Genomic DNA, 13,039 nt, shown 5'->3' with positions numbered 1-13,039 from the left:
ATTTTAACCTACAAATCAGTAAGATGCAATCATGCTATCTGATGCATGAACGTTGATTTGGACCACGGACTTACAATGGGGGGGAATCGCCTATACTATATACAACACGCCCAAACCATATATGTTTAAATCTCAATGCTTGGATGTTCTTACAATACTTTCCTACCTTGTATCCACATATTTTTCCTATTTCTTTCATCTCCATTACACCACCATCTCTCTATATATCTCTTCCATTCTTCTTCTGAATCAATTCCTTTAGATTCAATATCAAACAGATCCAAAGCGCCTATCCCACTGGGCGATTCTTCATCTGTCAATTCAACTATCAATGAAAAGTGGGTTAAGATCAGCATATACAAAAGCACTACGCAAGATTCGTTTTTCCGAGAGTCTAGAGGCTCTTGTCTCACTCACTCAATTGAACATCAAATTCCATTCCAACTTCTAAACATCCACCTAAGCCCATTCCCTTTTTCCCACCTCTTGTAGCTAGATATATACTTTCCACCCAATCAATACTAAGGTTCTTTTCACCTTTATTTGTAGATTCAGCAAAACTGCAATTTAATTTTTCACATCTTGCTCCTTCTCTTAAACGGGAAATGACTACAGCCTGTCGCATTTGATTTTGGATTGATAGAGTATATCCTCCTGCTATGTCTGTTCCTAAACCAACATTAAGTGAATGATCTAGCGCTCTATGGGTTATATAAGATTAATAATTCATCTTAAGTTTTTCTTCCATGAATTGACTTGAGATCCTTGTAAAATGACTTACTCTCGTAATGGAAATTGCTTCTCAGATAAATAGGCATTCGATCTATTATCATTAACGATCAGCTTATCCACATCACTGAGCTTGAGTAGTCGGGCATCACTCACAATGGACAATGAGCTATTGTGATCTGTCGATCTTTAAGGAGGGGTATCATTTCTTCATCTAAATAGGTAACATGAGCTTGAAGAGTATTTGGACCTAGGAAACCGAGCTATGAATTTTATTCGCTCATTAGTACATTTTATCGATGTCTAAGATATGACGACGACCCCAATATATGGGTATAAACCAAATTCTAAACGAAAGATAACTCACATCATTCCATATATCTTGATCTTTCTTTCCTCTTTGTTTATAAACAAGATCCATTTGATCCCTTCCTTCACACATATGACTTTGTACTCTTATACCTCTTTCATCTCCTAATTTTTTTAACTTTAATAACAATTCATCCGAACATACAGGTACATATCTAGGTGTAATAATAGGTTGAACTAATCTTTCATGAGATTGAAATTTAGATAAATAATCTTCTAATTTATCTAAAAATTCAATTAAAGATGAAATTGAATCATTTACTGATGATTCTCCATAAGTTGGTCTCTAATTTTCATATCACACAATTCATCAAAAATTATCAATATTAAATTTCTCATAAAAAATTGGATTTCTTTTGGAACTTACTGGAGATTGATCCATTGATAATTTACCTATAAATCCTCTTAATCCAATTTCCTGCATTTTACGTGCTAAAATTAAACTAATCAAAAAACAAAATATTTATATTGTTAAAACATATATTAATATCATTATTGATTTTTTGTTTTGATTGATTGATTAAAAACTTACTTTGATTCAATTCCAATTGTACCAAAAGCAGATATAAAACCAGTACCATTTTTTAATAATTTTTTAATTAAAATTTCATAAACTTTTTCAGTTAAATTTAAATCATTATCTAAACGTTCTTCTGCTTTATATGCATATTTATTTAACCATTCAATTAAAGATAAATTTAAACCTAATCCACAAAATAAATATTGTGCAGTATGTAAATGTAAATCATTAAATGTAGGTAAAAAAAATGAAAATTTTTTTAATTCAATTGGATTTAAATTTAATAATGATAAATTATTTAATAAAATTTGTGAAGATTCTGAATTTATTGATGAAATATGATTTATAAATCCTTTTTCATCTACCCCTTTTTTCAGATTAAGAAAAAAAACAAATCAGCTTTAAAATAACTTCGTATTCCGATTAATTAATTTACCTAATAAGTGATTTTGCCTTATTCTAAGTTCACCTGGTGAAGGTGTATCAACAAAAGTACCTACGAATAATTGACTAGTCATACTGGATCAAACGAATTGGGATGCGGAATGATGATTGATGTGCTGTGCTCAGAACATTCAATGGTCAAGCTCTGTTGGGGTGATATGTATATGCAAGAGGATGTCAGATCAGACAATCTATATATGTATATGATTACAGAAAGAAGGACACGATGTCACCCTTTGTCTGGTTCACGTCATAGATAACGAGGCCTATAGAGAGTTACAACGCGACTCGAAGTAGATAAACAAATCAGGAACTCCGATGTAACCGGATATCCGGACTGCCGGTCCTTATCATATAATTGAGTAGAATCGATTAACCTGATGACCCGTTTGAACGTTTGATTTGAACAACTGGTCACCCTTATGGGCCAAAATCAGGTATGCTAAGCTTATAAGATGGTTATTCATAGTTCATCTAGACATGTCGATATCCCTCAGAAAGGTTTTATAATGTATAATACAGTAATGTGATGGGTTGGAATGTATAAAATGAAAAGTCATTCTGCTTCTCGTGAATAAGATCCCGCTCATGTTCTTCTCGTCCTGTACACTCTGTCTCTGCACTCTATCTGTTGCCCTCTTCAGCCTCATCTTAAGGCGATGATCTTTCTGGTGCGTTCCTCATGGTTGTACTCCTTATGCCAAGTAATTGCTGCAATCCCTGATCAGTGACGCCTTTCTCTCAGTATAAAGATACTCACTAGGTGTTATTTGATTCGGCGGATCGTTCGAGATATTCCTTATCAATCAGATAATCGATGGCCTTCTTGATCTCCGGAATCTTAGGCGTGAATTTCGACTATATAAGTTCGTTAGTATGATGAGCTATCGTGTCCTCACAAAAGAATTCGGAACATGACAGCTCACCGATATTTGGGCGGTAACTTCCTGTATCAACGCTTGATGTTGCATTGTCTTTTAATCAGTGGTCAGCTTTTGAGTCTCAATGCCGGAAGCTTCCTGTTAGCTCACCTTTCTGCCCTTCATCAACCTAACGATCGTAGCCTGATAGATGAACTTTCGATCCTCGTCAACTGCTTGTAAAACTTCTTTAGCTTCGGCTTTTTGTTCGGATTTGACAACTTGGTTGAGTTGTACTCGGATCTGGATCATCAAGACATCAGCTTGATCCGCTTCCCAATGGTAAGTAATGTTGAAGGATTGGTGAAACTAACCTTCTTTGACTTGAAATCTATTCACAAACACAGGTCAATTGGGCTTCAAAACTCTGCAACTGTCCACCAGTCAACTTACTAAGGTTCAAATCGTAATTATCACCATCCTGCAACAAGACTTTCGCTTTGACCAGAAGTGCTAATTGAGGTTTCAGTATTTGTTCAGAGATTTTTGTTCCGTTCAAAATGTTGTTGTACGTCAGGGAATCATTCTCGTTGAATTGAGTGAGGATCGCCATTTGATATGAGGAAGTCATGAAGATGTATTTCTGGGGCAAGTAGGTCGTGCGTAATTCATTCTTTGATACGTGCCATAACCAAGTTAACTTTCGACCTCTGAGATGTTATGTTAGCCAGCTCAATCAGTGATCTTGACAATAAATGAAACCGATCAACATACTGATGGACCTCATTGTGAAATGCTGTAAATCTATCATAGGTTGATCTAATTTCTCTGGGAATATCGAAGTCGGTCTGCGGAGGGACCAGAGGCCAGAAGTTTGTACCCAAAACGAGTGGTTGGAAGTCGACTGTAGAGTCATCAGTCCTGTTTGCGAAGTCACGCATTTGGTGGAACGAGAAGTAAAGCGGACTCACTATCGGCAGAGACCCCTTGAGCACGCTCTTTTTCTTTGAATCGCTCGTTGAGATCTTTAGACAAGTTGACATCTAAGAAGCATGCGCACATCAGCTTCGAATTTGCTCCTCTGGGCCAAAGCAATATATGAATGTACCTGTAAACATCCTTGACAACTTGTTTGTATAATCAAATCCGGAGACTTCTTTCAATTTGGTAATCATACTACTCTCAGAATCATCGGAGGCAGATGTCGATCCAACGAGACGTTGTGCAAGCTTTTTCTGGTAGAACTTCTGGAATACATCTTTATCGTCTATGAATTTGAAAATAATCATCTGAGATTGGTTGGACACATCAGCTTCGATATTACCATAGGCGAAGGCCTACCCTGACTTACGGTCTGATTTAGAGCAGCTTCTAACGATTCAGCATCTAAGTCTTTATTGCTCTTCTTCAGCAACTGATCACAATAACTAGCCAGTAACTCCGGTGATTTCGTAGAAGTAGTAGCAGCGGCGTTTTGATTACAGAAATCTCTGCATGCCTGTGAAATGTAATTGATTTGTCAGCTGATGTCTTTAAGTGAAGAGGCTCAACTCGACCCACCTGGTCTAACGCCTTGTTAAAGCCCATTTCCGCCCTGAATGGTCCTTCCACCACTTCAGTGTATTTCGTGTGAACTTCCAATAAGGCTTCGATGTAAGCTTTCGGATCCTATAACGACGATAAGTATTAGCTGAAGCCATGAAAGGTCATTCAATTGCTGCGTGACTCACCAATGTCTCAGCTTTGCCGGTCTCGGTAGTCGCACCAGGAGCAGGAAGAACCTTCTCGACCGCCGCTTGACCAGCTTTTTTGACATGTTCACCGAACCTTTCTCGTAATGGATCAAGTGCGCCTATTATCCTTGCCAAAAGTCCATACATTCGTGCGAGGTCTGGTTATAGAAGAATAAGATTCAGCTTTTCGTGATTTCGTTGTAGCTCAGAAGCCGACTTACCATCGACTCGATCAGCGTCCAACAAAGACTGGAATTCACCCCACATCATACTATTGTGTTCTGCAATCAACACCGTCTCACATTTCGATTTCAGCTAGAAACACCGAGAAGATATCAGCTCACTTATCCATCTTCTCATTTAAACGTCGCTGCTTACATCATTTCTAGTGCTATCATTCAAGTACAGGTTGACCCGATCGGCTTCCTCTTGTAGTCTAGCCTCGGCCTTCTTCATATAATCAGAAACGGAATTCGATGAGACAAAAGCAGAAGATTCAGCTCGATAGTAGTGTTCAGTAGTACTGATGAATGCGTTTTGGAAGTATTCCTTGTATACATCGAGGTTTTGTCTTTGCGCATCAGCTTCATCCAATCCCAGCGATACTGCATTTCAGAATAAAGTTGAGTCAGCTAAATATGCCGTATGGTCTAACGCAAAAAGCCAAGGAGCTGACCGTAAGAATCGATGACCTTCTTCAATAACCCAGAGTCAATATCTTCTCCATCTCGTTGTTGCTCGATTTGCCTAAGGACGGCTTGAGTAAGTCGGCTCATACCGGATTGAGCAGTGAAGTGGCGGAAAAAGTTTTGCTTCCATGCAACGAGGGCGAGCTATCAGGTTCGTAAATGAGCATTTTTCGTGGGGCTCGATAACAGCACAAGATGAAGGATGAATATCAGGGGGAAAAGGGCCTAAGGCAGCGGCGAGGCTGCGGCGACATACTGTGTATACGGTATAAACCTCTTTCCTGCCTTCATCTTTCTCCCTCTTTACCCAATGTTTGTTCAGATAATTGAAAAGCTTGTTAACGTATCTAGCTCCTGTGGTATATCTATCCCATTGTGTTGCGTAGAACTTCAATAATTCTAAATCTGAAAGATGTTCGGATTGCTGAATCATGACTCTCACGTCAGCTTGCTGCCTAGTACATATTGGAAAGCTGAATCTTAATATGTGACAGCTCACCTCTCTTAACTTTTTACAATGATCGCTCAACCAATTATGCAACGATCGATACAGTTCTGCTCCTTGAAGACTCGCTCCTCCACGACTAGTTGAGAATTGCGTGTTGCCTCCTTTCCCTGGTTGTGTACAGAAATCGTATACTGCCGTGAAAAGGAGGATGTAATAGGAGTACGACATGCCCAGATGCATTCTGTTTCGACATTTCCATTGATCAGCTTGTATTTCTCCATTATTTGAGCGATAGTCGATCTAGAAGATGGTATCTTTCTCGATGATAGTAGGAAAGGAAATCGCCAAATAGCTGACTCACCTCGACATCATATGCTCAACACCGACTTGAAGGAAAGCCCAAGCGGTTTTGAGATCTGCATCTCTGTGACATATGTTGACGTTAGCTCTCTTTTCGAATTCACATGGATATTAACTTTCATGCTTGTCTACTTCTGTCGTTGCCCAGACGATGCATTGAACAAACAGGCAAATTATAGAAAAGCTGATCAATCTACTCACTTGGGTGGTTTATCATCCTTTGTAGGTTCTACCCAAGTTGATGATGTGCTACCTGAAGCTACAGGTGGCATGCTGATAATTTCAGGTTTCTATCTTCCCTCAATGGCTCCCGCTCGATCTGCTAAGGAGATGTACAGGCTTAAGTATCTCTGTCGACGATGAGAATGAGAAGAAGATAGGATGAAGAATGAAGAACAATACACAAATGCACACTTTGAATGCATAAGCTCGAATAAGGACGAGGTCATCTCCGCCAAAATAACGGCATCAATAACCGTGGCATGCACGTGGAATCTCGAGATTTCGGAAAGATGAAAGTCCAAGTTGAAAAGTAAAGATGATCATTCGTAGTTTAAGCTGAGTACAACCTCAATATCTATATATATATATGTATATATTTACTCTAAACATACCAAATTAACAAGTACGACTATAACGAATTTCAAGATATTCATCAAGTTTTAAAAAGAGTACCACCAATATGAATACCCGTATCTTTAACTCTCGTCTAACAAATAATTTCTATTCATCATCATCATTTTCATTAAATAGAAATCGAAATCAAATAATTAAAATACAAAAACGTAAAATATTAACTTTTCCACATCCAAATTTAGATTTAGAAAATGGTTCAACAAAATTTATAATACGTTGTTTAAATGGAAATTTTAAATCACAATTACATTTATATGAAATTTTAAAACAATTAGAAAAAAAATTAAATTTTGAAATTTTTAATTTTAATTTACAAAAAAATTTTGATAATTTACAAAAACCAAATTCAACTATATTTTTAACAACTTTAAAACCTTTACATTTAAATTCTTCAAATTCATTAAATTCATTAAATTCAGAGAATTCAGATTCAAAAATAATTGAAATTAAATTTAATAATAATTTTACGAAATTTAAAGAAAGTAATTTTTTAGGTGGAATTTCTTTTAATGATATTCAAAATATTTTAAATTCAAAAGAAAATTCTTTAATATCATCTTCATCATCATCATCATTAAAAGAAAAAGAAAAAGAAAATATTGAAATTTTACAAATTAAAATTGAAGTTCAAAAAAATATATCTATTAAAAAAAAATATCAACCAAAAAATTTAAATAAAAGACAAAGATATTCTCAAAATGGTTTTGAAGCTTCTGAAATTGTTAAATCTTTAAAAAAATTTAAAGGTGGATTTTATGGTGGATTTGAAGGTTTAGCTGAAAAATTTGATCATTTAATTATTAAACCTAAAGTAGAAGAAGAAATAAAAGTGTAAAAATGAAAATTCTTTACAAGAGAAATTGTGGACCATTGATTCCCATTCACTCAGATCAAGACTCGTCTTAGCAGAGATTGGTGTATAGAGACGGCTATCATGGTAGTCCATTGTAGAAGACTCCCAAATCTGAGATCTATTGGGAGCTTTTAGACACGCTATAAATCAATACATTCGTAAATTGTTGTAGTATGCATATTCCTGAATGAAGGAGTTCTTTGATGAAGTTAAATTGGCTCTTGGGCTTTCAGCAGTACAGCTCAATCATTAGATACTAGTTAGTGTAGAGTCCATTGATATTAGAGATGTGCGTTTCCTCGTCGACTCAAGCCTCATCAGACAATGTGTTCAATCGCGTAGATCGATAAGATCAGTTGATCTTTCAGTGTCTGCAGTCTGACAACCCATATGGACCTAATGATCCTGGATCGGTGGGTAGATATGATATGATGCATCCCAAGTCATCCCGTTCCACTCCGTTGCAATCAGATCATTAACAAACTGAGATTAGAGAGGTAAGGTAGAAAGTCTATATTTATTTAGGGATGGCAGCGATTTCAACACCACCGGTAGCATTAAGAGCCTTCTTGATGTCACCGTAAATGAAGACTACGATATTGACAAGCGAATGATCAGTAAGTCTCCAATTCTGGATTTGTTCGCACGAATGCAGATTGATAGCGAAAGCGATCACTCACATTGACCAGCAGTAAGAGTACCAATCATGACTAATCTAGCACCCATACCAGTGAAGAGACCTCCAACACCTAATTGACCAGCCATTTGGACAAGTCTAGAGGTGGTGGATTGACCGGGTGCTCCCTTGGATTTGTTAATCTTGGACAAGAGGGTATCAGCGGGTTGAGAGATAACGGCAGCGGCCATACCGGCAATCAAACCAGCAGACAAGTTAAGACCGGTTTGTTGACCAGATGTGAGGGAACCCTTAGATTTTCCGGTAAATGAAAGGATTTTCTCAGATGCGACCTCGAATCTATCCAAACAAATTATATCAGTTTTCGGTCCTTTCAGTGACAATGCCTGATTTTGGCTTTCGATGGGCAAAAACCACTCACACTCCGAATTTAGCCATGGTGTAAGGAACTTGTTTGAAAAGGATAGGACCGAAACCAGCGTAGAAAGCACCTGGACCTTCTTCTCTCAAAATTCTAAGGAAACCAGAGGCAAGACCGGTAGCGAACGATGGTTGAGATACCAATCTGATTCGAGTGGCTTCAAGGGGACAAAGGGCAATATCGGCGAAGAATTCGGCAATACCGGAAGCTCCGAGGTATACCAATTGTCGGTTCTCTCTAGCTTTGTCTACACCGAGGACGTCGATAGCCTTCTTCTTCCAGAACTCGTAACTGACAGATCGGCCGAGGTCAGCTGAAGAGTCCCAGTGTCGCGACGATTCCTTATCATCGGAAAAGGCACAATCACTCACCCTCCGAATTTGAAGGCACCTTGGATGGCGTAACCGACAGCGGTAGGACCGAAACCGGTAAGAAGGGCACCAGCACCTTCCTTGGCAATGATTTGTCTGAAACCACCGACCATACCCTACAAAGGTTATATTTCGATAATAAGTCAATAATCCCGCTTGATGAAAAGTTTGCAGAATAGCCGACTCACCTTGTTGTAGACCTCAGGTTCAAGTTGGATTCTGGTCTTGACTACATCGACGGGAGTAAGGGCACCGTGGGTGATAGCACAACCGAGAGCACCAGCGAGGGCGAATCTGGATGGGTACAAGAGTTAGCAAGGGGGCTCTGTCGGATCACGGGGGGGGAGAGAAGGACAAGCGAGAGAATATAGATTGGAGAGCAGGCAAGGGAGAGGAAGGAGGGGAGGGGAGAGGGCATGAAGCGTTGAGGGGAGTAAGTGGAACAATGGACGCGGCAACGAGTAAGACGATGGGATATGCGACGCGAGCGCGAGAGACAGCTCCAGTACTCACCTGGCGTAAAGATCAGCACCGGTAGGAGGGGGGTTTACAGCATCTTGAGCGGTAACTTTAATAGCTTCTTTAGCATCTTGGAATTTGTTATCGGCTTTACCAGCTAATTCGTTAGCTTTAGCTTGAGCATCTTGACCAAAAGATTTAGCTTGAGCAACAGCGTTATCAACTTTGTCTCCTACTGAAGGGACAAAGAATTGATTGGCAGTTGAGAAGAATGGGTTAGGTCTGTAAGGAGACATTTTTAAGGATTACTTGATTGTTTTTAATACAAAGATCAAAGAGTATAGAAGATGTTTGATTAAAAGTATGAATGGAATGAATTTGCTAACCTGGCAGCTTGTAAGGATGGGATGAGGATGAGAATATGTGATTCAGGGTCGTTTATTCTGTTTTAAAAATCAAAAAAATAACCAAATCATGTCCAACTAAAATGACGTTCGGACCTTTGTGACGGATGTTAACGGTTCTAGCCACCATCATAATCTCGGCGATTCGGATTTATCGTATCTTAAAAGCATTCCATTAAATGAGGGTATTAATTAGATTTCTAAGTTATGCATCATCCGGAATATATAGATGCCAAGTAACTTCAATTTATGATTGAATTTCAATGATAAATGACAGACTTGCAACAAGAAGCTTATAAAGCACGTTCCCCAACAAACACATCCTCGACATGGCATATGCACCGGTCCTTTGGATATGTCATTGACGTTTTTCAGCTTCGTCATTACCATCAAATGGCAAAAGTATTTCGTCATGGACTAAAGCAATTGCAAACACGACCTTGATGAATTTGACCACACTAATCTAAATATGATATATCTTTACACTTATGAACACCATTCCAAATATTCGCTTGTGATCGAACCACGTCTAATATCTTCTCACTATACTGACAGTACAAACATTGACTCACGATCATCATCGCCAGTAGGTCATATGAAAAGAATACTCAACCTTCATCGTAAGTGTATAACACTAAATAACCCCTTAACTATTATTACGAATACGAAATACGGCCAGTGTAATTAGCTCATCAGCTCACTCTCCCAACCTACTTTACTTATTAAAGAGATTCATATTTCATTGAAAATCATAAACCTCCAATCGGGGAGAAAATAACAGGCAAGATGGAACAAATATGTGAGTCAAAATTAAACATTTATCAAGACTCTCAATAACTGATCTTGCATAATGACATTGACATGTCGTTTCAAACATTAGTCGGTAAGATAATGAAAAACCCTAATGATATTCGCAAGGGCGAATCTAATGAAACAGAACAAGGTCATCCTACCTCCTCAAATACTTTAGGGCAGATCAACGAGGACAATCCTGATCGAACCAATGTAGAGCCTATTAATCCTGAATCAGATGGAAATGTAAACTTCTCGGTTGGTCGAGATATAATCGACGAAAAGGAAGATGTTGATTGTTCAATTCCATCTTCTGCGCCAGATGAACAAGAAGGTGCAAAGAATATTCCACTTCCACCTTCTCATCAAAATTCATTCGCTTATACTCCTCTTTCACCTCATGAAAAAGGTGATAGATCCTCAGGATATTTTGTACATGGTGGATTACCTCATGGACGTCAAGGATTAGGTGATACAGTATTAGATGAAGGTGCAACTATGGATAGAGTAATTGTTCAACCTCCCACTGGATTAGCTCATAAGGATTGATCAAATTACCGTAAACTACTTGGTTGTCCGTCTTCGAATATTCCGCATACACCCATCCTTGTATACGATTCAATGATGAGCATATATTGATTCGTCTGTGACGTTGTTCTGTATTGAAGATATTTTATGCATATGTGATATTGTACATGTGAATACATTCTACTTTCACTGTAAGACTAATACAAGTGATCTACAGGATAGAAGTCGAGAAATCGTACTGATGAAAGATGTCCAAATTTTATCGAATAAATCTGAAATAGGGCAAATTGTCACATTATCAGCTACGCGTCATTTTATGATCCAACAAGCCTCGTAAGGCATGATAACAGGAGACGAAGGTGATGATGATGGTGATGATGGAAAGAACGAAGAAAGTAAAAATAAACGCTTTTACTCACTTATTCATAAATTTTTTATGAAATTCACTTCTTAATAAATCATTTACGAATTCTCCTTTTTTCGATTTATCATTTAAACCTGAAGCTTGATTTTTAAAAATTAAATCATCATCCCATCTTCTTTTAACTGTAAATGAACCTCCTCCAATTGTACTACTTGCAGGAGTTGAAGGTGTTGAAGGTGATTGACCTAAAGCAGCTTGTAAATTTAATAAAGGATTTCCTAATGCTATTTCTGCTTCTCTATCTACAGCTGCAGATGATGCCGCTTCTGCGTCCTAATAATCCAATTTGGGATTAGCTTTGTATGTTAAATGAATATTATATCTTAAATATTATATCTCTTGCGAAGGATTAAATAGTTTATGAATAAAGTTATAACTAACCTGTTTTGCTTTTTCTTCTGCTCTTTCTTGTTTTATTTTAGCTAATTCAGCCATTAAAGCAGCTGTATCATCTTCATCATCCGAGTCATCCGAATCATCATCGCTATGAAAAGTATTAATATCAATCAGTATTTGATTTGATAGAATTTCAAAGATATAATTTGATATAGTTATTCGTACTTACTCATCATCATTATCATCATTGTCATTATTGTCATTCTCTTTTACCTTTAATTCTTCTTCTTCACTTGATTCATCTTTATCTAATTCAACAGCTTCTTCTAATACTTTTCTTCTTTTTGCTTTAGATTCATCATCATCATCATTTTGTTGTTGTTGTTGTTTTTCATCATTACCATTTTCAATTCTTAAATTATTTTCTTGAATTGATAATGATGATGATGATAATAAAGGTTGTAAAGGTGGTAAACCTTTTAATTTTCTTTTTTTTTCTAATGCATTTCTTTCAGCTAATAATAATTCTGATTTTAAATCACGTTTTGAAACTTCTAATGAATTTGTTTGACCAGGTTTACGAAATTTTAATTTTGTATGACTTGCTAAAGATAATTTTGAAATTTGTTGTGAACCTGCTTTTGTTTCTCTACCTTGTGTTGGATTCCATGTTGGTCTATGTGCTTGAGACATTTTTCTTTCTGAAAAAGGTCTTAAATAGTTTTGATTGTTTCTATGATCTCTCTGATGATTGAAATGATTTTAACAACTTTGTTGTATTTATATATCAATATATATTGGGTAAAAGACTTAATGAAGAGAATAAAGATAATCGCTAGCTAACCCCATTCACTTAAAGCTTCGAATTGTTGTTAAACCCAAGCATACTGAGTGAGGATATTTGATTCCGTCTTCTGTTGATTAGGTTGAACTCACCCTTAGATAATGCTATTTTGACTGGATCATCATGAACAGCATTGAAACTTTGTGCCATCAAGCATACATATAGAAAGGTCTGGCTACATG

At 37.2% G+C, this 13,039-nt stretch overlaps 6 protein-coding genes across 6 annotated transcripts; 2 read left to right on the top strand and 4 right to left on the bottom strand.

Annotated features, from left to right (window-relative positions):
- Positions 1-149: 149 nt before the first annotated feature.
- Positions 150-2,136, bottom strand: I206_105028 (uncharacterized protein; the record flags this gene model as incomplete). Its single annotated transcript, XM_019154331.1, has 8 exons — positions 150-325; positions 418-701; positions 782-823; positions 886-992; positions 1,097-1,384; positions 1,466-1,541; positions 1,631-1,985; positions 2,055-2,136. The coding sequence occupies 8 exons, from the start codon at positions 2,134-2,136 to the stop codon at positions 150-152; spliced, it is 1,410 nt and encodes a 469-aa protein (XP_019013071.1).
- Positions 2,137-2,821: 685 nt separating this feature from the next.
- I206_105027 (uncharacterized protein) lies at positions 2,822-6,424 on the bottom strand (the record flags this gene model as incomplete). Its single annotated transcript, XM_019154330.1, has 18 exons — positions 2,822-2,920; positions 2,989-3,036; positions 3,094-3,225; positions 3,297-3,313; positions 3,376-3,632; positions 3,697-3,826; positions 3,894-3,965; positions 4,031-4,211; positions 4,274-4,420; positions 4,483-4,590; positions 4,653-4,813; positions 4,877-4,970; positions 5,034-5,260; positions 5,332-5,488; positions 5,601-5,768; positions 5,844-6,033; positions 6,154-6,216; positions 6,354-6,424. 18 exons carry the CDS (start codon positions 6,422-6,424, stop codon positions 2,822-2,824), a joined length of 2,322 nt encoding a protein of 773 aa, XP_019013070.1.
- Positions 6,425-6,834: 410 nt separating this feature from the next.
- Positions 6,835-7,623, top strand: I206_105026 (uncharacterized protein; the record flags this gene model as incomplete). The annotated part of the gene is made up of 1 exon (XM_019154329.1): positions 6,835-7,623. The coding sequence occupies one exon, from the start codon at positions 6,835-6,837 to the stop codon at positions 7,621-7,623; it is 789 nt and encodes a 262-aa protein (XP_019013069.1).
- A 535-nt stretch (positions 7,624-8,158) lies between these two features.
- Positions 8,159-9,825, bottom strand: I206_105025 (uncharacterized protein; the record flags this gene model as incomplete). The annotated part of the gene is made up of 6 exons (XM_019154328.1): positions 8,159-8,232; positions 8,322-8,617; positions 8,700-8,990; positions 9,071-9,186; positions 9,259-9,364; positions 9,584-9,825. The coding sequence occupies 6 exons, from the start codon at positions 9,823-9,825 to the stop codon at positions 8,159-8,161; spliced, it is 1,125 nt and encodes a 374-aa protein (XP_019013068.1).
- An 894-nt stretch (positions 9,826-10,719) lies between these two features.
- On the top strand, positions 10,720-11,274 carry I206_105024 (uncharacterized protein; the record flags this gene model as incomplete). Its single annotated transcript, XM_019154327.1, has 2 exons — positions 10,720-10,732; positions 10,814-11,274. 2 exons carry the CDS (start codon positions 10,720-10,722, stop codon positions 11,272-11,274), a joined length of 474 nt encoding a protein of 157 aa, XP_019013067.1.
- Positions 11,275-11,668: 394 nt separating this feature from the next.
- On the bottom strand, positions 11,669-12,706 carry I206_105023 (uncharacterized protein; the record flags this gene model as incomplete). The annotated part of the gene is made up of 3 exons (XM_019154326.1): positions 11,669-11,950; positions 12,059-12,161; positions 12,243-12,706. The coding sequence occupies 3 exons, from the start codon at positions 12,704-12,706 to the stop codon at positions 11,669-11,671; spliced, it is 849 nt and encodes a 282-aa protein (XP_019013066.1).
- Between the last annotated feature and the right edge of the window lie 333 nt (positions 12,707-13,039).

This window comes from Kwoniella pini, chromosome 6 (assembly GCF_000512605.2).
Source record: "Kwoniella pini CBS 10737 chromosome 6, complete sequence".
In the NCBI taxonomy this organism is placed as follows: Eukaryota; Fungi; Basidiomycota; class Tremellomycetes; order Tremellales; family Cryptococcaceae; genus Kwoniella; species Kwoniella pini.
Note: the sequence above shows the minus strand (reverse complement) of the source record. Positions and strands in the feature narration are given on the sequence as shown.